Source organism: Aquarana catesbeiana, linkage group LG13 (assembly GCF_042186555.1).
Source record: "Aquarana catesbeiana isolate 2022-GZ linkage group LG13, ASM4218655v1, whole genome shotgun sequence".
Classification (NCBI taxonomy): Eukaryota; Metazoa; Chordata; class Amphibia; order Anura; family Ranidae; genus Aquarana; species Aquarana catesbeiana.
Window position 1 is genome coordinate 223,389,154 of NC_133336.1, and position 23,611 is coordinate 223,412,764.

At 43.3% G+C, this 23,611-nt stretch overlaps 2 protein-coding genes across 2 annotated transcripts in view; both read left to right on the forward strand.

Annotated features, from left to right (window-relative positions):
• The first annotated feature begins 1,164 nt into the window (after positions 1 to 1,164).
• On the forward strand, positions 1,165 to 19,156 carry AQP10 (aquaporin 10). The gene is made up of 6 exons (XM_073609230.1): positions 1,165 to 3,879; positions 10,785 to 10,911; positions 12,804 to 12,941; positions 13,042 to 13,160; positions 13,444 to 13,661; positions 16,284 to 19,156. The coding sequence occupies exons 1-6, from the start codon at positions 3,775 to 3,777 to the stop codon at positions 16,495 to 16,497; spliced, it is 921 nt and encodes a 306-aa protein (XP_073465331.1). The 5' UTR covers positions 1,165 to 3,774; the 3' UTR covers positions 16,498 to 19,156.
• Positions 19,157 to 20,824: 1,668 nt separating this feature from the next.
• IL6R (interleukin 6 receptor) overlaps positions 20,825 to 23,611 on the forward strand; it is a 31,566-nt gene continuing 28,779 nt past the window's right edge. The window contains exon 1 of the mRNA XM_073609229.1: positions 20,825 to 23,267. Within this exon, the coding sequence (XP_073465330.1) occupies positions 23,174 to 23,267 (94 nt within the window). The 5' untranslated portion in view covers positions 20,825 to 23,173. The remainder of the gene's footprint in view (positions 23,268 to 23,611) is intronic.

The window sequence follows — 23,611 nt, forward strand, 5'->3', positions numbered from 1 at the left end:
ACAGGTGGTCACCAAAACAGAAATGGAGGTGAAATCTTCCAATGGGGTCACTAGTTCAGGGATTCTTTCACTTTGGAGGGAACACTAGTCCTGGGATCTCCTCACTTTGGATGGATTTCCTTTCACTTCCTGTTGTGGCTATGATACAGGAAGTGAAAGGAAAACTCCCCAATGGGTCACAGATGGCGAAAAAAATGACAGGGGTTATTACCCTCCTTTTCTCTATCCAAAATGAAAAAAAAAAGTTTTACCTTTAGTTTTATTTTAATTTAAAAAAATCCTGGTGGGATAAAAAAAAAAAACAATCAGGTCAGGTCCCAAATTTTGGGTTGCCACCAGAACAGGAATTAAAAGAAAATCTTCCAATGGGTACACAAGTTTTGGTCACAATCCACCATTTTGGAGGGATTTCCTCTCACTTCCTGTTTTTGGAGCGAGACAGGAAGTGAAGGCAATCTTCCATTGGGGACGCTAGTTCTGGTGACAACCTGGTGACATTCCTTCACTGTGGAGGGATTTCCTCTCGTTTTCTGTTTTAGCTGTGAGACAGGAAGTGAAGGAAAATTCTTCCAGAGGGGACACTAGTTCTGGTGACAACCAGGAATTCCCTCACTTTGGAGGGATTTCCTTTCACTTCCTGCTTTTGCTATGGGACAGGAAGTGAAAGGAAAACTCCCCAATGGGTCACAGATGGCAAAAAACAAAACAAAACTGTGGTTATAACCATCCTTTCTCTATTCAAAATGAAAAAAAATAAAGTTTCACCTTTAGTTCTATTTTAATTAAAAAAAAAATCCTGGTGGGATAAAATAAATAAATAAATAATCGGGTCAGGTCCTAAATTTTGGGTTTCCACCAGAACAGGAAGAGATGGAAAATCTTCCAATGGGGAGACTTGTTCTGGTGACAACCAGGTATTCCCTCACTTTGGAGGGATTTCCTCTCACTTCCTGTTTTAACTATGAGACAGGAAGTGAAGGGAAATCTCCCCAATGAGCCACAAATGGCAAAAAAAGAAAAAACTGATCATCATTATAAACCCTCCCTTACTTTATCCAAAATTCAAGAAAAAAAAAAAAGTTTTGCATTTAGATATAGTTTAATAATAATAATAAAAAAAAACTGGTGGAATTAAAAAAAAGCAGTTAATCAGGTCAGAAAAAACTGGCTGGCATTTTAAAAATGTGCAGCCTATCAAAAAATAAATACATTTCACATATTTATCATTAAATCTACGTAGCTGTGAAACAAATTAAACCAAATAAAAAATTTAAAAAATGAAATACGTTTCACATATTTCTGATTAAATATAAGTGGATGTGAAACAAATTAAATAAATAAAAAAAAAATGAAATACATTTCACATATTTATAATTAAATCTAAGTGGATGTGAAACAAATTAAATCAAATAAAAACTAAAAAAAAAATAAAAATACATTTCACATATTTATCAGTAAATCTAAGTGGATGTGAAACAAATTAAATCAAATAAAAAAAAATAAATCAAATAAAAAAAATTATCAAAATTAAAAAAAAAAAAACAGGAAATAAATAAATCCCACATCCAATGGAAGCATACAGAAAAAAAATGGATACATGTTTGTTTAGCATTTCAAGGAAGATCCAATCCCAACCATTGATCTGATACAATGTAGCAGACTGATCAATAACTGATTCCGATTGTGTAATCCGGTCACTTCAAATTTCCAAACTCAAGAAATTTATTTTCAATCTGATGTTTTTTGTTTTTTTTTTTTCCTCCAGTGAGTTCATTAGAGATCAGAGTTCATTACTGATGATTTCTTATTTACTTCTCACTGGAGATAAAAACCGTAACAAAGATAATAAACCGTCATCGATTTTTGTTTCTGTTTATTAGACAGAAATCATATGAGCGGAATGTTGATCTACGCAGGAGGGAAACCATTGCTTAGAAATCCGTTACTGGAATTAATCAAATATTTTCCAGCTTTAATTTAAAAAAAAAATAAATTAGAGGTCACAAAACAAAATCTGATGTACCCTCTTCCTAAATCTGACCTTCCCTGACATCACCGGGTCTAAAAAAGAGGGAGGTCTGAAATGGAAATTATTATTTTTTTTTTTTTTAAATCTCATTATCTTTGATGAGGGTGAAAGCGAAACCAGGAAAGGAGAAATGTATGAAAGTTAAACCTCAGCTTTAATTTTTTTTTTTTTGTTTCCCTTAACTAAAAATACATTTCTTTTAATAGGTTTCTCAGATTTTTTGCTGTTTAAAAAAAATGTCTCCTGCCGCAGAAAGCAGTACCAACAGGAACAATCCCTGAATAAATCACCAGGGATCTGCACAATTTTAAAACCATTAAAAAGAAATGTAAAAACAACAAAAAAATAATAAATTACTTGAAACTCTAAAAAAAAGAAAAAAAATCTTAAACAAATTTCAAAACTCTCAGAGCATTACATTGCACTTAACCTATGAAAAACATTTTTTTAATAAACCATTTTAGGTGCAACAGAGGCCCCAACAATTTACAATTTTCAATAAAAAAAATGAATTATGCAAAATATAAAAACAAAAACAATAAAATATTTGTTCTAACTGGAAAAGTGTAAAAATAAATAAATAAATACACAAACAAATAAATAAAAACATTAATCAAAACGCCGATTATGGTGTTATATACCCTGAGGTATGCAAATGGAAATTAAATTGTTTTATTTAAAATGTTATTATCATTGGTAAGGGCAAAAGAGGAACCAGGAAAGGAAAAATATATAAAGGTTAAACTTTAGCTTTAAATTTTTTTTTTCTTGTTTGTGTTCCCCTTGAGTACCGAGCACACTAAAAATAACCATTTTTTTGGAGTTTTCTCAGATTATTTGCTGCTAAAAAAAAAAATGTCTTCTGCAGCAGAAATCAGTGCCAACAGGAACAGTCCCTGAATATGCACGAAATTGCCTGTGATCTGCACATTTTTAAAACCATTTAAAAGAAATGTATAAACAACAACAAAAACAAAAAGTAATTGACGCTCTAAAAAAAAAATATATATATATAATAAAGAATGTTCAAAACACTCAGAGCTTTACAATGCACTTAACCTATAAAAAAAACTTTTTTTGTTAACCATTTTAGGTACAGAGGCCCCAACATTTTTCAATGAAAAGAAAAAAATGCAATTATACAAAATAAAAAAAATAAAAAATAAAAGGTTTGTTCTAACTTAAAAAATGTAAAAAAAAAAATAAAATAAATAATAATAAAAAAAAAAAACATTCGCCGAAAAGCTGTTTGTGGGGTTATATACCCTGAGGTATGAAAATACCTTTAAAAGAAATGTAAAAACAAAACAAAAAAAAAAAGAATAAAGTAATCTAAACTCTAAAAAAAAATTCAAAAAAATAAACTAATTTCAAAACTCTCAGATCTTTACATTGCAAAATTTTGTAAACCATTTTAGGTATGAGAGGAGCCCCAACGATTCACAATTTTCATTGAAAAAAAGTTAATTATGCAAAATAAAAAAAAAAAAATTATAAAAAGATTTATTCCAACTGGAGAAATGTAAAAAAACAAAACAAACATTCGCCGAAATGCTGATTATGGGGGTTGTATTCCCTGACCTGCCGTGACTGCAGATCTTTGGACAGGTAGGTGGTATAATGGAGCAGATAAGTTGGCGATGTGCGGTTGGGTGACCCTCTTATCTCCTTGTGATAGGGCTCCGTATAAGAAGACATCACCCCTCCTCTTCATCCTCTCGTCCTCTGCTGGTACCTGACGTGACATGGCATGCCGGCCTGCACGGGAGAGGCTGCAGAACCGGCTGAGACTCAGGAACACCCTCGCCCGGGAATGCCTCGCCGAATTTCTTGGAGTCTTTGTGTTGCTTGTGAGTAATCCAAAAATGTTTTCAAAAATATTGGCATGATATGGATAATGGTGGAATTGCATTGGGGGTGGGGGGATTGATTAAAGTATATGAAAAGCCAAACCTTTTTTATTGCTGTCTATGTGAGATACATCGTCTTTTTTTTTATCCTGGTGACCTTTTTGTCCTGGTGACCATTATCACTGGGTCATAAACGGTGACAACTATCCAAATCCAAATTTAATCCAAATGTTAGAGTTGTCACCATAACAGGAGAACAGAGGGGACACCTGTTAAGGTGACCAAATATGTGCCCAGGTTCTATTCACAAAAGGTTCGGCAAATCTTGTTCCAAATTCGGCAAACCCGAACTTAGAGGCCAATCCCAGTGAAGTCTACGGGGAGGAGGCAAACTATTGCCAAAAAAAAGCATAGGATGGCTGGCCACCGGCACCGGGTACCAAAAAAAAAAATTGCTATGTATTGGGCAGCAGCAAAAGTGACCGTTGACCTCAAAACAACCACAAAATAAAATACGAAACACCTCTCCACCCCCCCCCCCCCCAATAATAAGAAACAAAAATGTAGCAAAGGGGTTGACGGTCCAAATTGCCAGCAACCAGAATTGAAGTACAGTTGACCCTGATCTTTCCCTATGCAGTTTGTCACTATGCCTACTCTTGTGCCCCCCCCCCCCCCTTTTTATAGTGAGATGGTCTGGTTTATCTGAAAGCCCCCACCCCCATTGGTCCTTCCAAGCTGACTGGCCATTGTTCAAAGGCCATGCAGTGCATTGAGGTTTAAAAGAAAATTCTTTGGGGCAGATCTACACATAAATTGTCCGGGACCGTGAATCTCGCACCTTCAAGCCTTGGTAATGGTGAACCCCAACCTCACCCCTACTGGTGAAAAACTGTGAGGACCACAGATCTACAACCATGGTAGAACAGAACTGTTTCATGGGAGGTTTCCTCAATGAAGGGCCATAATGGATAAGGCACACCTGGCCGTGTGAGAGCCAAGCACCATGGGTGGTCAAGAAAGTATTGGATGGCTCTGCAATGTTGCGGTCTCTTCCAAAGGCCGTGCACGGGTAGTCCTGTGATTATGGTGTTGTGTCTCTTGTTTCAGATTAGTGTTGGAGATAGCTTTAGAGTTAGGCTTGGCATTAAGTTTAGAGTTATGTTTAACATAAGGGCTGGAGTTAGGGTTAGATTTAGGGCTTATGTTTTGGTTAGAGTTAGTATTGAGGTTAGTGTTAGGGATAACGTTAGAGTTAGGCTTGGCATTAAGGTTAGAGGTAGGGTTAGAGTTAGGTGTAGTGATAGGGATAGGGATAGATTTTGGGTTAGCATTAGGGTTAGAGTTAGGGAGGGATAGTGTTAGGGTTAGAGTTAGGTTTAGAATTAGTGTTAGAGTTAGGGTATAAGGGTTAGAGTTAGGACTAGTATTAAGGTTTGTGTTAGGGTTAGAGCTAGGTTTATCAATAGGGTTAGAGCTAGGACTAGTATGAGGGCTAGTGTTATGGATAACATTAGAGTTAGGGTTAGCATTAGGGTAAGAGTTAGGGTTAGATTTAGTGCTAGCATTATGGTTATAGTTAGGGTTCGCATTGAGGTTAATGTTAAGCATAGCCTTAGAGTTAGTTAGGGATAGTGTTAGGGTTCTAGTTAGGGTTAGCATTGGGGATAGCATTAGAGTTAGGCTTGTCATTAGGGTTAGAGTTATGTGTAGTGATAGAGTTAGAGTTAGGAAGGAAGGAAGAGTTAGGGCTAATAATAGGATTAGCATTAGGGTTGGTGTTAGGGATAACATTAGGGTTAACATAAGGGTTGGAGTTAGGGTTGGTGTTAGGGATAGTGTTAGAGTTGGACTTGGCATTAGAGTTTAGGGTTAGCATTAGTGTTAGGGTATAAGGGTTAGAGTTAGGGCTAGTATTAAGGTTAGCGTTAGGGTTAGGGATAGCATTAGAGTTAGGGTTAACATTAAGGTAAGAAGTACTAGGGTTAGATTTAGGGTTAGCATTGAGGTTAATGTTAGGGATAGCATTAGAGTTGGAGCTAGGATTAGCACTAGAGTTAGGGAGGATAGAGTTAGGTTTAGCATAAGGGTTAGAGTTAGGATATAAAGGGTTAGAGAAGGATAGTGTTAGGGTTAGTATTAGGTTAAGTGTTGGCGTTAGAGATAACATTAGAGTTAGGGTTAGATTTAGGGCTAGCATTATGATTAGAGTTACGGTTAGCATTGAGGTTAGTGTTAGGGATGGCATTAGAGTTAGGGAGGGATAGCATTAGCGTTAGGCTTGTCATTAAGGTTAGAGTTAGGTTTAGCATTAGGGTTAGCGTTAAATGCAGTGCTAGGGTTAGAGTTATGGAGGCATAGTGTTAGGTTAGGGTTAGAGTTAGGGTTTGCATTAAGGTTAGTGTTAGGGATAGTGTTAGAGTTAGGCTTAGATTTTGAGTTAGGGAGGGATTGTGCTAGGGTTAGAGTTAGGGTTAGCATTGGGAATAGCATTAGCGTTAGGGTTACAGTTAGATTTAGCATAAGGGGTAGTGATAGGGATAGAGTTTGGGTTGGTGTTAGGGGTAGCATTGGAGCCAGGGTTAACATTAGGGATAGTGTTAGGGTTAAAGTTAGGGTTAGCATTGGGATAGCATTTGAGTTAGGCTTGTCATTAGGGTTAGAGTTAGCATAAGGGTTGGAGTTAGGATTAGTGTTAGGGATAGTGTTAGAGTTAGGCTTGGCATTAGGGTTAGGGTTTGGGTTAGCATTAGTGTTAAAGTTAGGGTATAAGGGTTAGAGTTAGGACTAGTATGAAGGTTAGTGTTAGGGTGAGCTATAGAGTTAACATTTAGGTAAGAAGTACTAGATATAGATTTGGGGCTAGCATTATGATTAGAGTTAGGGTTAGCATTGAGGTTAGTGTTAGGGATAGTGTAAGAGTTAGAATTGGCATTAGAGTTAGGGTTAACATTAAGGGAAGAAGTACTAGGGTTAGATTTAGGGTTAGGTTGAGGTTAATGCTAGGGATAACATTAGAGTTAGCATAAGGGTTGGAGTTAGGGTAAGAGTTAAGGTTAGTGTTAGAGTTAGGCTTGGCATTAGGGTTAGGGTTAGCATTAGTGTTAAAGTTAGGGTATAAGGGTTAGAGTTAGGACTAGTATTAAAGTTAGTGTTAGGGTTAGGCATAGAGTTAACATTTAGGTAAGAAGTACTAGGGTTAGATTTAGGGCTAGAATTATGATTAGAGTTAGGGTTAGCATTGGGGTTAGAGTTAGGGAGGGCTAGTGCTAGGATTAGGATTAGGGTTAGAGTTAGATTTAGCATAAGGGGTATTGATAGGGATAGAGTTAGGGCTAGTATCTGGGTTGGTGTTAGGGATAGCATTGGAGTTAGGGTTAGTAATAAGGTTAGAGTTAGGGAGTAATAGGGATAGAGTTAGGGTTAGCATTAGGGTAAGGTTTAGGATTAGGGTTGGTGTTAGGGTTAGCATAATGTTGAGTAATACCTGTGATTTGCCCTTCAGTATATTTCTCCCCCATCACACCGGGTGTCCGTGTCTCATTTCTCTCTCTCTCTGGCTCGCTCGGCGGTGGCCCATCATCGTGAGTGGCAGCATGTCGGTGAGGCTGCCGGGAAGCCTGCCATCAGCTGACTATGTGCCACCATACCTCACATTAGTAATCACAGCTGTTTACTGGTCGTTATCGGAATTATTTATCACTTCTCAGCTACTTCATCCCCATAAAAATTCCTGATTATGGAATGTATCAGTAGAGGGCAGAGTACGACCCGTATTACCCGCAGTCCTCGCCAATCCACCTCTGCCAAGATTATTAACCCATCCTGGCAGAGAGACTGAGATCGGAGAATCCGAGACTGGAACATTTTTTCGAGGATCATCTGGTCAGGATGGTGGATTGTACAATTCTCTGTACATTGTTTTTTTTTTTGTAATTTTTGTATTTATTTTAGTGCTGTTATTTTCCATTTTGATTATTTTTTCTTCTTGTTTTGTGAAAAAAAAAAACAAACAATAAAATAAAGGGGCCCAGGATGGGTAGAATGGCATTTTTTTTTTTTGTATTTATTTTAGTGCTATTATTTTTTCTTCTTGTTTTGCGAAAAAACAAAAACAAACAAATAATAAAATAAAGGGGCCCAGGATTGGTAGAATGGCATTGTTTTATTTTTTTGGGGTTTTTTTTGTATTTTTTGTATTTATTTTAGTGCTGTTATTTTACATTTTTATTATTTTTTCTTCTAGTTTTGTGAAAAAAAAAAACAATAAAATAAAATAAAGGGGCCCAGGATGGGTAGAATGGCATTGTTTTTTTTTTTGTATTTTTTAAAATTTATTTTAGTGCTGTTATTTTACATTTTTATTATTTTTTCTTCTAGTTTTGTGAAAAAAAAAAACAATAAAATAAAATAAAAGGGCCCAGGATGGGTAGAATGGCATTGGGTTTTTTTGTATTTATTTTAATGCTGTTATTTTACTTTTTTTTTTTCTTGTTTTGTGAAAACAAAAACAAACAAACAATAAAATAAAGGGGCCCAGGATGGGTAGAATGGCATTTTTTTTTGTATTTTTTAATTTATTTTAGTGCTGTTATTTTACATTTTTATTATTTTTTCTTCTTGTTTTGTGAAAAAAAAAAAAACAATAAAATAAAGGGGCCCGGGATGGGTAGAATGGCATTGTTTTTTTTTTTTTTTGTATTTATTTTTCTGCTATTTTAAATTTTTTTATTAAAAAAAAATAAAAATAAGTAAAATAAAATAAAGGGGCCCAGGATGGGTAGAATGGCATTTTTTTTTGTATTTTTTAATTTATTTTAGTGCTGTTATTTTACATTTTTATTATTTTTTTTCTTGTTTTGTGAAAAAAAAAAAACAATAAAATAAAGGGGCCCTGGATGGGTAGAATGGCATTGTTTTTTTTTTTTTTTTGTATTTTTTGTATTTATTTTTCTGCTGTTATTTTAAATTTTTTTATTAAAAAAAAAATAAAAATAAATAAAATAAAATAAAGGGGCCCAGGATGGGTAGAATGGAGAAATGTCATTGGCACACCAAGGATTCCTCAGAAGGGTTCAAAGCTTTATTCACCTGGTCACAAGGTACACATACAGTAACGTTTCGGAGCCACACAGGGCCCCTTCGTCAGGCAGGTGGGATGGATGGGTAGAAGGAGCTTCTGGAACCCTCAGGAGCCATTTATAGCCCATTGCGCTCTGAAAACCATAAAAAAAAAAAGTTCTTCATTTCACCATCCCCTTGGACTCCAATGCATTCCGCCAAAAATGGTGAACTTTGCCAAAATCTTCCAAATTTCATAAATTTCCACTGGAAAAAATGATGGTTTTTTTTGAAAAAAAAAAATAAATATGATGATGCTGCCAGATGTTGGAAACCTTTATCTAGCTATGGAGTGTAACGCATTGAACTGTAGCAAACTGAGAGATAAACACAGAATGAACAGGGTGCTGGTTCCTAATAGACTTCCCTTCCCCCTTTTATTGTGCTACAGCATAACATTGCAGGTTGCATAAGTTACAATAGTTGAGTCCAATGACTGGCAGGAGATATGAAAGGGGACGCCGGTGAGTGAAATGCATATCTCCTTCCAGCTATTGACCTCTAACAGACTCATATGCTGCAAAGGCAAGCTCCTCCCCTTTGTTTTGGGTTCCGACCACCTGCAGTTGGACTCCTCCAATCCATGCTGATGCTCATTTTTTTAATACCCCTCAAAAAAATCTCTCATCCTTTTTTTTTTTTTTTTTTACAATCAAATGTGTGGTTTTTTTTCTTTTATATCCACCTTTTCTTGTAAAGAGCCGTGGAGGTTTGATTTCGAAATCTGGCCCATATCCAAAAATAAATGTTCTTCAGTCCGATGGGCGTGATGTGAAAGTTCCCCGTATTGCGCTTTCAAATCCTGTTTTTTAGGGAAATGGTGCAATTGTCAATTTATCTGGTGACCTTGAACCCCAGGACGATTGCCCAACGCCGTGAGCGAGCTGGAGGCCCGCCAACGCCCCTTGTGCGCAGCGAAGGTCACCAGATCTGGGCCGGGTTTTTGTTTTACCCTCTCCTCTGCACTCTTCTTCCTTGCCACACCCATGAGAAAGGCTAGGGCCCACCCACTAGGATTTCAAGACTGGCCGCTCCCACAGTATAATGGATTGATCGCTCCTGAAGAAGTCTTGAGAGGAAATGAAGAGAAACAATGTATAGATAATGCCATATGTACACAATCCTGTCAATTTAGGAGAAGCTCAGGTGACCTTGAACCCCAGGACGATTGTCCAACGCCGTGAGCGAGCTAGAGGCCGCCAACGCCCCTTGTGCGCAGCGATGGTCACCAGATCTGGGGAGGGTTTTTGTTTTACACTCTCCGCACTCTTCTTTCCTTGCCACACCCATGAGGAAAGCTAGAGCCCGCCTACTAGGATTTCAAGACTGGCCACTCCCACAGTATAATGGATTGATCGCTCCTAAAGAAGTCTTGAGAGGAAAACGAAGACAAACAATGTATTTCAATGTATATATAATGCCATATGTACATGATCCTGTCAATTTATGAGAAGCTCAGGTGACCTTGAGCCCCAGAATGATTGCCCAACGGTGTGAGCGAGCTAGAGGCCGCCAACGCCCCTTGTGCGCAGCGAAGGTCACCAGATCTGGGGCGGGTTTTTGTTTTACACTCTCCGCACTCTTCTTTCCTTGCCACACCCATGAGGAAAGCTAGAGCCCGCCTACTAGGATTTCAAGACTGGCCACTCCCACAGTATAATGGATTGATCGCTCCTGAAGAAGTCTTGAGAGGAAACGAAGAGAAACAATGTATTACAACGTATATATAATGCCATATGTACACGATCCAACTAAAGCATCCGCCATTTCTTTTTCCTTTGCAGCTGATCACCGTTGCGGCCACGGCGCAGGGAGTCACCAGCCAGAACACCAAAGGGAACTTCTTCTGCATGTACCTGGCTGGAGCCATCGCTGTCGTCATCGCGATTTACGTGTCGGGGGGTGTGTCAGGTACGTTCATTTCTAGATTACTGTAGATGTCATTTAGCACACATTTCTTAAACCAAATCAAGTACCTTCAACTGTTTACTCATCCTTACCCATCTGGCTGCCAGGTGCTCCTGGGTGTGGCCACAGCTCCTACTTCTCAGGTGCTGAGCAGGTTCTGAATCAGGAAAAAAAAATTGCCTTTGTTAGAATTTTTGAAAAATTTGAAGCTAATTTCAGCCACGTGGCACTGCTAGGTGATATAACCGCTTTCCTGAATAAAAAAAAAAAACAATAAAGTTAGCCCAATTTTTTGTATAATGTGAAAGATGATGTTACGCTGAGTAAATAGATACCTAACATGTCACTCTTTAAATTTGTGCACACTTGTGGAATGGCGCCAAATGTCGGTACTTAAAAATCTCTATAGGCGACACTTTAAATTTTTTTACGGGTTACATGTTTAGAGTTACAGAGGAGGTCCTGGGCTAGAACTATTGCTCTCACTCTAACGTTCCTGGTGATACCTCACATGTGTGGTTTGAATATCGTTTATATATGCGGACGTGACCTACGCCTGTGTTCGTGGGTTAGCATTAGGGTTAGTGTTAATGGTTGGGTTACTGTAAGGGTTAGTATTTGGATTACCGTTGATGGTTGGGTTAATATTAGGGTTGGCTTTAGGTTGAGCAATAGGGTTAGTGTTAATGGTTGAGTTACTGTTAGGGTTAGTATTTGGGTTACCGTTGATGGTTGGATTAATATTAGGGTTGGCTTTAGGTTAAGCATTAGGGTTAGTGTTAATGGTTGAGTTACTGTTAGGATTAGTATTTGGGTTACCGTTGAAGGTTGGGTTAATATTAGGGTTGGCTTTAGGATGAGCATTTGGGTTAGTGTTAATGGTTGGTTTACTGTTAGGGTTAGTATTTGGGTTACCGTCGATGGTTGGGTTAATATTAGGGTTGGCTTTAGGATGAGCATTAAGGTTAGTGTTAATGGTTGGGTTACTGTTAGGTTAGTATTTGGGTTACCGTCGATGGATGGGTTAATATTAAGGTTGGCTTTAGGATGAGCATTAGGGTTAGTGTTAATGGTTGAGTTACTGTTAGGGTTAGTATTTGGGTTACCCTTGATGGTTGGGTTAATATTAGGGTTGGCTTTAGGATGAGTATTAGGGTTAGTGTTAATGGTTGGGTTACTGTTAGGGTTAGTATTTGCGTTATAATTGATGGTTGGGTTAATATTAAGGTTGGCTTTAGGATGAGCATTAGGATTAATGTTAATGGTTGGTTTACTGTTAGGGTTAGTATTTGGGTTATAATTGATGGTTGGGTTAATATTAAGGTTGGCTTTAGGATAAACATTAGGGTTAGTGTTAATGGTTGGGTTACTGTTAGGGTTAGTATTTGGGTTACCGTTGATGGTTGGGTATAATATTAGGGTTGGCTTTAGGATAAGCATTAGGGTTAGTGTTAATGGTTGGGTTACTGTTAGGGTTAGTATTTGGGTTACCGTTGATGGTTGGGTTAATATTAAGGTTGGCTTTAGGATGAGCATTACATTATGGTTAATGTTAATGGTTGGTTTACTGTTAGGGTTAGTATTTGGGTTACCGTTGATGGTTGGGTTAATATTAAGGTTGGCTTTAGGATGATCATTAGGGTTACTGTTAGGGTTAGTATTTGGGTTACCGTTGATAGTTGGGTTAGGTCAACGTAACGTCCAGTATAGTTGAAATTAGCTTTCATAACCTCCCATGACCCATTGAAAGCCCAATGCAACCATTAAAACCACCAAAGCCCTCCTTTGTATTAAAATTGTGAATGTCAAAATTTTGTCAAATTGTTCTCAATTTCTCAAAAATTTCCAGCTAATCTTTATATCTGGTGATCTCACTTGTGCCCTCTCTCCCACAGGTGGACATCTAAATCCGGCGTATTCACTCAGCCTGTGCGTCCTGGGTCGGTTCCCCTGGTGGAAACTGCCCATCTATGTCATCATCCAAGTGGTGGGGTCTTTTGCTGGAGCGGCAGCTGCATTCGCACTGTACTACGGTAAGACAAAGTCCCACCTTCTCTCCCTCCTGTGTCGTCTCTTGTGCTATTGAAAAACAGGACCTCTTTATTGTTACTGTTTTTTTTTGCTTTCTGTAAGATGCCATCCAGAGTTACACCGGTGGCAACCTGACCGTGTACGGACCACGAGAGACGGCCTCCATATTTTCCTCATACCCCGCCTCCTACCTGAGCATCGCCAACGGTTTTCTCGACCAGGTGACACCATGGTGCAATTTCATCCACCGATGATTATCTGGTTCTCTTTCTGATTGTTCTCTTTATCAGCTGATAGATAAGTTGTCTTTTAACCTACAGCATGTTTTAAAGTGGACCTGTCATCTGTCAAACTCTCAAATATGTGTTTTGGTTATAACCAAAACCGAAAATTTTCCCCTCACCTCCTGTTTAGGTGACCACTTTAAAATTGAAATGCAAACAATACAGTACATCTTAAGATATTTTTATTTCGGCTAATTTCTCACAAACTATATTTATGCAGGTGATGGGGACAGCAATGTTGATGGTCGGCATCTTGGCCATCATTGACTCCAAGAACAAGCCGGTCCCAAAGGGTTTGGAGCCAGTCGTAGTTGGGATGCTGGTGTTCTCCATTGGCCTTTCCATGGGAGCGAATTGTGGTTATCCGATTAACCCGAGTCGAGACCTGGGGCCGCGGCTCTTCACCTACGTGGCGGGATGGGGCTCAGATGTCTTCAGGTTGGTGGCCAATTCTTTGAAAGTTTGTTGGTTGTAAAGAGCAGGAGGAAGGGTGTCCTTCAGTTTAGCTTGATTGTCTTTTCGGTCAACATGGATGCCACTCAAAAACATCTGTTAAAATTTAGAGGCGTAGGAGACTGGTTAGAACTTCAAGCAGCTTTTTTTTGGTCCTCGGTGGGCAGAACGCTCATAATGTATCCATCATGGAGGTTCTAACCCTTACCTTCCCTATCCAAAACAGTAAATGGGTTCATTAAGAGATTTACCTTAATTTTTGGTGGCGTGTGTCAGGGTGTGACCCTTTATCCTTATTAGTGCCCTGGATAATACTGGAGATATCTCTCCCTACGTCTGGTCCTCCTGTGAAATCCTGGGCTCTGCTGTGAATTGAACCTCTTCGTTCCAGTGGACCTCTATCTTCTTACAGTCTTAGTGCTCATTCACACTTGCTTCAACTTCAACAAACATTAAAGCGCCTACCACTTCAACATGATTTTTTATGTGTTTTTGATGCTTCAATTATGTTTTTTTTAAGCATTAATGAATCTTAGCAAATGCCTTGTGTGTGTTGATATTCTATTTGTTTTAAAGGGGCCCAGTGGAACCCCAGCTCGTACCTCTACTCAGCAGATCCCCTGCTCATTAGTACCCCTTTTCAGCAGATCCCCAACTCATTGGTACCCTTGTTCAGCAGATCTCCAGCCTATATGTACCCCTCATTTAGCAGATCCCCTGCTCAGTAGTACTCCCATCTCTGCTGATGCCCCACTCAGTAGTATCCCCAGCTTTGCAGATCCCCCCGCTAAGCAGCAACCCCCAGCTCTGCTGATTCCCTGCTCAGTAGTAACCCCCAGCTCTGCTGATCCCCCTGTTCAGTAGTAACCCCCAGCTCTACTGATCCCCCACTCAGTAGTAACCCCCAGCTCTGCTGATCCCCCGCTCAGCAATAACCCCCAGCTCTGCTGATCCCCCGCTCAGCAATAACCCCCAGCTCTGTTGATCCCCCACTCAGTAGTAACCCCTAGCTATGCTGGTCCCCCACTCAGTAGTAACCCCAAGCTCTGCTGATCCTCTGCTCAGCAGTAGCCCCCAGCTCTGTTGATCCCCCACTCAGTAGTAACCCCTAGCTATGCTGATCTCACACTTAGTAGTAACCCCCAGCTCTGCTGATCCTCTGCTCAGCAGTAGCCCCCAGCTCTGCTGATCCCCCGCTCAGTAGTAACCCTCAGCTCTGCTGATCCCCCACTCAGTAATAAACCCCAGCTCTGCTGATCCCACATTCAGTAGTAACCCCTAGCTATGCTGATCCCCCACTCAGTAGTAACCCCCAGCTCTGCTGATCTCACACTCAATAGTAACCCCCAGCTCTGCTGATCCCCCACTCAGTAGTAACCCCCAGCTCTGCTGATCCCCCACTCAGTAGTAACCCCCAGCTCTGCAGATCTCCCACTCAGTAGTAACCCCCAGCTCTGCTGATCCCCGCTCAGTAGTAACCCCCAGCTCTGCTGATTCCCCGCTTAGTAGTAACCCTCAGCTCTGCTGATCCCCCACTCAGTAGTAACCCCCAGCTCTGCTGATCCCCCACTCAGTAGTAACCCCCAGCTCTGCAGATCTCCCACTCAGTAGTAACCCCCAGCTCTGCTGATCCTCCGCTCAGTAGTAACTCCCCAGCTCTGCTGATTCCCAGCTTAGTAGTAACCCTCAGTTCTGCTGATCCCCCATGCAGTAGTAACTCCCAGCTCTGCTGATCTCCCACTCAGTAGTAACCCCCAGCTCTGCTGATCCTCTGCTCAGTAGTAACCCCCCAGCTCTGCTGATTCCCTGTTCGTTAGTAACCCCCAGCTCTGCCGATCCCCGTTCAGTAGTAACCCCCAGCTCTGCAGATCTCCCACTCAGTAGTAACCCCCAGCTCTGCTGATCCTCCACTCAGTAGTAACCCCCCAGCTCTGCTGATTCCCAGCTTAGTAGTAACCCTCAGTTCTGCTGATCCCCCACTCAGTAGTAACTCCCAGCTCTGCTGATCTCCCACTCAGTAGTAACCCCCAGCTCTGCTGATCCTCCGCTCAGTAGTAACCCCCCAGCTCTGCTGATTCCCCGCTTAGTAGTAACCCTCAGTTCTGCTGATCTCCCACTCAGTAGTAACCCCCGGCTTTGTTGATCCTCTGGTTTGCTCATCTTTCCCCCCCCCAGTCCCCCTCACCTCCCGCTATATTTTTCCAATGCAGTGCACAACACGTGACATTGCTAGTTTTTCCTGCTTCGGTCAATCAGCTCTGCTGATCCTCTGCCGCTCAGTCCTCTCTCTCCAGTCCCCACTCACCCCATTTTTGAAGCGGAGCAAATACAACGTGTGACCAGGACTGTAAGGTCACCATTATATTTAGTGACAGGAGCTCTGATTGGCATTCAGAGCGCTTGAATAAAATGTGTCCAATGCCACATTTTGAAACAAGTGTAAACGAGGACTTAAGGAAAATTTTTCAGTGGGTGATAACTCCACCATGATGGTTCTTCCACAATGGTGTCACTGACCCATTGGTGGGGTATTCATAGGCGTATCAACCATCAACCAGTCCAGGGACAGCCCTGCAATAATAACCAAGCTTTATTTCTCCTTTACAGAGCCGGAAAAAACTGGTGGTGGGTGCCCATCGTAGCACCATGCGTGGGTGCTCTTTTTGGCACCTTGCTGTACCAGATCCTGGTGGAGATCCACCACCCGGCACAGGAAACCAAAGCGGAAGAGGCTACCTACGTGGAGACCCCAGCAGAAAAAATGAAGGAGATTCCAGTCTTCACCATCAATTTGGACAACTCTTTGTGTCATCGGCTTTGAATGGCCATCCATTGCGTGGTCCTAGTTTGGCCCAATGGTCCCTTCCCATTGCACATGGACTAACGGCTACTGTTGTGTCCTCTTATGGAAGTGTCCTTATTTACGGCACAACTGAAGTTATTAAACCTTTTTTGTTGTACAGGTGAGAGCTGCAGCAGAGGGGTTCTGGATAGAGCTGCATTGTGTGTACCCAGGATAGAGCTGGTTGTCTGGTACCCAGAGAAGCTAGGGCATCTCCCAAGGCTTCATTACCTGCTGAGGGCCATATCTTTGAGGAATAGTTCATGTCACCTGGGTTCCATTCAATGCGTTGTTCTCATCCACCTAGCAGGAGAGGAAGGGTGCCATTCCTGGCCTGCTAGTGAGAATGCTAGATGCCTGGCTGTGTTTGGCTACAAAGGTTCTGAGTCTAGGACCTGGAAAAAGCATGCAGCAAGTGAAAGTCAAAGTTACAGGTCCTTGACTCAGTAGGTAGCAATTACAGAAAAGCTAGGTGAACAGTTGCAATGACAGGTGTCAGATGACTAGATATCATGATTTCTGTGGTGTCTCCTAACACCTGTCAATGCTTTTTGGGACCCTCAAACCCTCTGACATGCAAATGTCGACTTCCTAAAGTCTAGGTTCTGCCCTGCTGCTTCCCATTAGTCACTGAGCCTGCATGGGCCGGCTCGAGGAAGCTTTCAAAGGTGTACACATGCTTATTCAGTCACGTTACAAGAACCTAATAAGGTTAAATTAACGGTTAACTCCAGTTTTGTTCATAAAACATGAAATAGCCATTTTGTAACTGTAGCGCTACCCCCACAGGAGCCACTAAATCTTGAGGTACTCACACTGTCCCTTGATTCCTGCTGCACTGGGCAAGACTTCTGTTTAGGCCTCCTACTGTCCAGATCCTCCCATGCCAGCCATGTGGTCTTCTGCACAAGACCCAAAGGTAATGAGATCCCTCTCTTTGGCTTCTTCTCCTTACTTTCTCCAGCCATCATTGACTCCAAGAACAAGCCGGTCCCAAAGGGTCTGGAGCCAGTCGTAGTTGGGATGCTGGGTTTCTACATTGGCCTTTCCATGGGAGCGAATTGTGGTTATCCGATTAACCCAAGTCGACACCTGGGGCCGCGGCTCTTCACCTACGTGGCGGGATGGGGCTCAGATGTCTTCAGGTTGGTGGCCAATTCTTTGGCAGTTTGTTGGTTGTAAAGAGCGGGCGGAAGGGTGTCCTTCAGTTTAGCTTGATTGTCTTTTCGGTCAACATGGATGCCACTCAAAACATCTGTTAAAATTTAGACACCCTTCCTCTCCTTACTTTCCTCAGCTTCAGCATCGAGGCAGATCCTCCCAGCCCCTCGGGGTCCCCTTCCAGGCCCCACAACAGAAACTTCAGCACTCCATCTTCTACCCGACTCTCCTGTTGACCAGGCTCCACAATATTTAATGGCTGATCCAGGGCCTTCTGCCTGGGGATTGACCAGATTCCCTCAAGTATGCAGATCAGGACCTCCTGGCCTCCGCCCACTAACTTCTAGAAGCTTTGCCAATCTTCCAGAATCAAGGGGAGCTACCAGAGACCTCCCCTGTGGAGTCCTCCAGCCTGACCTGGAGTAACCCGACCCAATAACTCACACAACTATCAACGAGTCAGCAAAATAAATGTACCTACACTAGTTGCGCACTAGAGGGTGTTACATAACTGAAGGATTTTGCTTCCATCTAGAGCAAAAATTATCGGAAAAAAAATCAAAACTTTGGGTTGTCATCTGGACCGGAATAGGGGGCAAGTCTTCCAGTGGAGACACCTGTTCTGGTGACCACTAAGAGGGGATTTCCCTCACTCTGGAGAGATTTCCAACCACTTCCTGTTGTGTCTACCGGGACAGGAAGTAAAAGGAAATCACCCCAATGGGTGACACAGATGGCAAAAAAAAGAAAAAAAATTCTCTAAACTATCCACAGTTTGGGGTTCAGATATACTTTAAAATGAACCTGTAGTGGTAGAAATATGGAGACTTCCTTTTAAAAAATGCTATATTCCTGGTTGTCTCTGGCATCCTCTTCCTGCAACCATAGCAACAGTATTCTGTTTCCTCTACCCCCTGCTCCTGTAATTGCCTCCCGCCAGGACTCGGCACAGAGCTTCAGGTCAAATCACAGACAGCCTGGTTCTTTGAATGTGGCATCCTCAGCAATATCCTATTAGCCTTCCATGGGTTTTACCTTTGATGAGAAAGATATGAGTCTGGATGGGTGCTGGTGGTGCGGTGTTCCTTATTAGAAAATTGGGGCAGATCACATCATTACCCCACATGGTACTCATTTATGGAATAGCCCACCTCGGTATCTACAGGACAGAAGCAGCTGAGAATCTGCAGTTAGGTTTGCTGTAATCCTTACACTGTGAAGAATTGAGGAACGTCATCTGCAGTGGCTTGAAATGGCCACAAGAGGGCAACAAAGCGCCACCCTGTCTACATTTCCTCTTTTTGACTTGGAAAATGAGATTTAATGTATATAAATGTTTATTGTTTTCTTTGTTGAATGTAATCAAAATGATAAAAAAAAAAAAATCACCGTATTCAATGTCTGAGATCTGTGTGTGCTTTATCTTTTGTTTTATTATGTTTATGGAAAAGTTTAGTAAAGTGCTAATTAAATAATAATGGTGAAGGTGAGCTCTCAACAGGAGCGATGTTGGGAACCCCTCATAATGGGCACAGCGGGTGTACAGACCTGGGAACTCAGCATAGGGATGGTGGGAACCCCTCATAATGGGCACAGCGGGTGTACAGACCCGGGAACTCAGCACAGGGATGGTGGGAACCCCTCATAATGGGCACAGCGGGTGTACAGACCTGGGAACTCAGCACAGGGATGGTGGGAACTCCTCATAATGGGCACAGCGGGTGTACAGACCTGGGAACTCAGCACAGGGATGGTGGGAACCCCTCATAATGGGCACAGCGGGTGTACAGACCCGGGAACTCAGCACAGGAATGGTGGGAACCCCTCATAATGGGCACAGCGGGTGTACAGACCCGGGAACTCAGCACAGGGATGGTGAGAACCCCTCATAATGGGCACAGCGGGTGTACAGACCCGGGAACTCAGCACAGGGATGGTGGGAACCCCTCATAATGGGCACAGCGGGTGTACAGACCCGGGAACTCAGCACAGGGATGGTGGGAACTCCTCATAATGGGCACAGCGGGTGTACAGACCTGGGAACTCAGCACAGGGATGGTGGGAACCCCTCATAATGGGCACAGCGGGTGTACAGACCCGGGAACTCAGCACAGGAATGGTGGGAACCCCTCATAATGGGCACAGCGGGTGTACAGACCCGGGAACTCAGCACAGGGATGGTGAGAACCCCTCATAATGGGCACAGCGGGTGTACAGACCCGGGAACTCAGCACAGGAATGGTGGGAACCCCTCATAATGGGCACAGCGGGTGTACAGACCCGGGAACTCAGCACAGGAATGGTGGGAACCCCTCATAATGGGCACAGTGGGTGTACAGACCTGGGAACTCAGCACAGGGATGGTGGGAACCCCTCATAATGGGCACAGCGGGTGTACAGACCCGGGAACTCAGCACAGGGATGGTGGGAACCTCTCATAATGGGCACAGCGGGTGTACAGACCCGGGAACTCAGCACAGGGATGGTGGGAACCCCTCATAATGGGCACAGCGGGTGTACAGACCCGGGAACTCAGCACAGGGATGGTGGGAACCCCTCATAATGGAGACACAACATTAAGTAAGAAGAAATCTCTCCAGTGAGGGACGTCTCCTGTGATTTGTCTTTTCTTCTCTTTTCTTGTTGGATTTTCCTCACTTTCTGGTTCCGGGTCTCTTTTTTCTCAGACCCGGTTGATGGACCATCTTAGATACATTTTTGGAGCGGTTACAACGTTAAGTAAAAAATAGAACATAATTTGCCCCTGGGAGGGAGTGAAAGAGGAAGAGGTGGTGAGGGTCCTGGAGAGGAGCTCAGTGCGGCTCCCAGGGGCCAGGTGCTGCGGTGACAAATCCTGACCCTTCAGCAGTAAACAGTGGCCCCAGATTGCGCAACCTCTGGGGACCTTCAGCTCAATCTGGCCTCGGTTCCTCAAATGTTTTCCTGTCAGCCTAATATTTATTCAGAGGAGAGGGGAGGGGGGGGGGGGGACAAGCAATGGGCCATTAGAAGACAGCAAGAGAAGAGAAGATAGAAAAATAGAGGAGAGACGTTTAGGAGAGGAGAACGGGAGGGAAGGGGAAAGGAAAAGAGAGGAGAGAAGAGAAGGGGAGAGCAGAGGGGAGGAGAGGAGAGGAAAAAAAGGGGGGGGGGGGGAGAACAGGGGAGGAAAAAAAGAAGGAAAGGGGAAAGAAGAGGAGAGAAGAATATGAGGGAAGTCAGAAGGGAAAGGAAAGAAAGGAAGAAGAAAAGTGAGAAGGGGAGAAGAGAGGGAAGAAGAACAGGAAGGAACTCAGGGAAGAGGGAGAAGGGGAAAGGAGAGGAGAACAGGAGGGAAGGGGAAAGGAGAAGAGAGGAGTGGAGAGAAGAACAGGTGAGAAGGGGAAAACACAGGAGAGCGGAACAAGAGAGAAGGGAAGAAGATAGGAGAGGAGTATACAAGACAGGAGAGGAGAATAGAGGAAAGGAAAGGAGAGAGGGAGCAGTAAGAGGAAGGAAAAGGAGAGACGAGAGGTGAAAAAGTGAGGGGAGGGGAGAAGAGAGGAGAGGAGGGAAAGGAGAGGAGAAGAGGAGGATGAAAGGGAAAGGTAAGAGGGAGGGATAGAAGAGAGAGAGAATAGGAGAGAAAAAGAAAACAGAGAAGGGTTGAGGAGAGGAGAAGACAAGAGCTAAAGGGAGGAGAGGAGAGGAAAGGAGGGGAAAAGAGGAGAGGAGAGAGGGGAGAAAAAAAGAGAGGAGAGATAAAGACACAAGGGGAGAGGAGAGGAAAAGGCAAGAGAGAAGGGGAGAGGAGAGGAGTGAACAGGAGAGGAGGGGAAAGGACAAGAGAGAAGAAGAGAGGAGGGATAAAGAAAGGAGAGTAGAGGAAAAGACAAGAGAGAAGGGGTGTATAGTGAACGAGAGAGGAGGGGAAAAGACAAGAGAGAAGGGGAGAGGAGAAGAGTGAACAGGAGAGAAGGGGAAATGAGAAGAGAGAAGAAGAGAGGAGTGAACAGGAGAGAGGAGAGGAGAGGGGGGGGGGACAAGAGTGGAGAAATGAGGAGGGATAAAGAAAGGAGAGGAGAAGGGGAGGGGAGAGGAGTGAACAGGAGAGGAGGGGAAAGGACAAGGGAGGAGAGGAGAAGAAAGGAGGGATAAAGAAAAGAGAGGAGAGGAGGGGAAAGGACAAGAGAGGAGAAGAGATGAGAGATAAAGAAAGGAGAGGAGGGGAAAAGACAAGAGAGAAGGGGAGAGGAGAGGAATGAACAGGAGAGGAGAGGAGGGGAAAAGACAAGAGAGAAGGGGAAAGGAGAGGAGTGAACAGGAGAGGAGAGGAGGGAAAAAGACAAGAGAGAAAGGGAGAGGAGTGAACAGGAGAGGAGGGGAAAGGACAAGAGAGGAGCAGAGTGAACAGGATAGGAGAGAAGGGGAAAGGACAAGAGAGGAAAAGAGATGAGGAATAAAGAAAGGAGAGGAGGGGATAAGACAAGTGAGAAGGGGAGAGGAGAGGAGTGAACAGGAGAGGAGAGGAGGGGAAAGGACAAGAGAGGAGAGGATGGATAAAGAAAGCAGAAGAGAGGAAAAGACAATAGACAAGGGGTAAGGAAAGGAGAGGAGCAGAGAGGGAAGGAAGGGAAGAGAGGAAAACGGGAGAGAGCTAGAGGAGAGAAGAACAGGGGTGAGGAGGAGAGGAGAAGAAAGGAAGGGAAAAGAGAAGAGAGAAGAGGAGGAGAGGAACAGACTCTTATGCCTTGTACACACGACCGGACTTTTCGACCGAACTGGTCCGACGGAACGAATCCTTCAGACAATCCGATTGTGTGTGGGCTTCATCGGACCTTTTCTGTCGAAAAAATCTGTGGGGCTTTAGAAATGGAACGTGTTTCAAATCTTTCCGACAGACTGGAGTCCGATCGAAAGATCCGTTCGTCTGTATGCTGGTCCGACGGACCAAAAAAAGGGACGCGAGGTCAGCTATTGGCTGCTGGCCATTGAACTTCCTTGTTCTAGCCCGGCCGTACGTCATCCGCGTTCGAAAACGATCGGACTCTGGTGGGATCGTGTGTGGGCAAGTCCGTTCCGTCGGAACTCCGTCAAAAAGTCCTTCGGGGTTCAGTCCGACGAAAAGCCCGGTCGTGTGTACGCGGCATTCGTGAGAAATGTAGAGGAGCGGAGAAGAGAAGAAGGAGAGGAGAGTTTGGGGGGGGGGGGTGGAGTGAAGAGGAGAGGAGAGAAGTGAGACTGAAAAGTGAACAGACAGAGAGAGAGGCGGTGAGCAGTCAGTAGTACAGAGGAGGGGAAGAGAAATTCTGCTGACTGGGAACTTATAGAGTCCTCTATAGAGAGCGGCTCAGAAGAGAGAAGAGCCACACAGGAGAGAGAAGAGCCACACAGGAGAGCTCAGTACATGGAAAGAGACGGCTGAGAGCCTCAACCCCACCGATAGAGACAACCGCACCACAGATGGTCCAAACCAGACCCAGATCGGGAGAGGGCTCAGCCGTTCGCTGCCAAGATGGTGGATAGCATCAAACGCTGGTACTCCTATTTCATCATCATGTACTCCGGACTTCTCCCGACCTTCGCCAACATCCACTGCCCAAAGCCAGGTAGGTGACCTCTCCTCACCCTCCGTGATCCTCCGACTGCTACCCCCACAAAGTGCACACCACCCCCCCCCCCCCCCAGACAGAGGAGACCCGGGTCTTCCATTGTGCCTTAGTAGATGACGTCTAATCTTTCACCCACCGCACACCAGCTGAAATTTCAGATCAGGCTGACAGCGCCTTCACACACAACACTCAGCAGCTCGAACAGTCTCATATTGCAGGCACTGAGAATGCCCGTTTAGGGCAGGAGAGTCCGGCAACTCACTATCTTTTTTTTTTTTTTCCCCCCAATGGATCTTTTTTAGCTCACTATCTTATTTTTTATTTTTTTTTATTTTTATTTA

What these genes read in the sequence shown, in the direction of transcription:
- AQP10 (XM_073609230.1), top strand. Translation starts at nt 3,775, where the DNA reads ATGGCATGCCGGCCTGCACGGGAGAGGCTGCAGAACCGGCTGAGACTC. An exon ending in TTGGAGTCTTTGTGTTGCTT is followed by an intron (nt 3,880 to 10,784) that starts GTGAGTAATCCA and finishes TTTCCTTTGCAG; the next exon opens with CTGATCACCGTTGCGGCCAC. An exon ending in CCAACGGTTTTCTCGACCAG is followed by an intron (nt 13,161 to 13,443) that starts GTGACACCATGG and finishes ATATTTATGCAG; the next exon opens with GTGATGGGGACAGCAATGTT.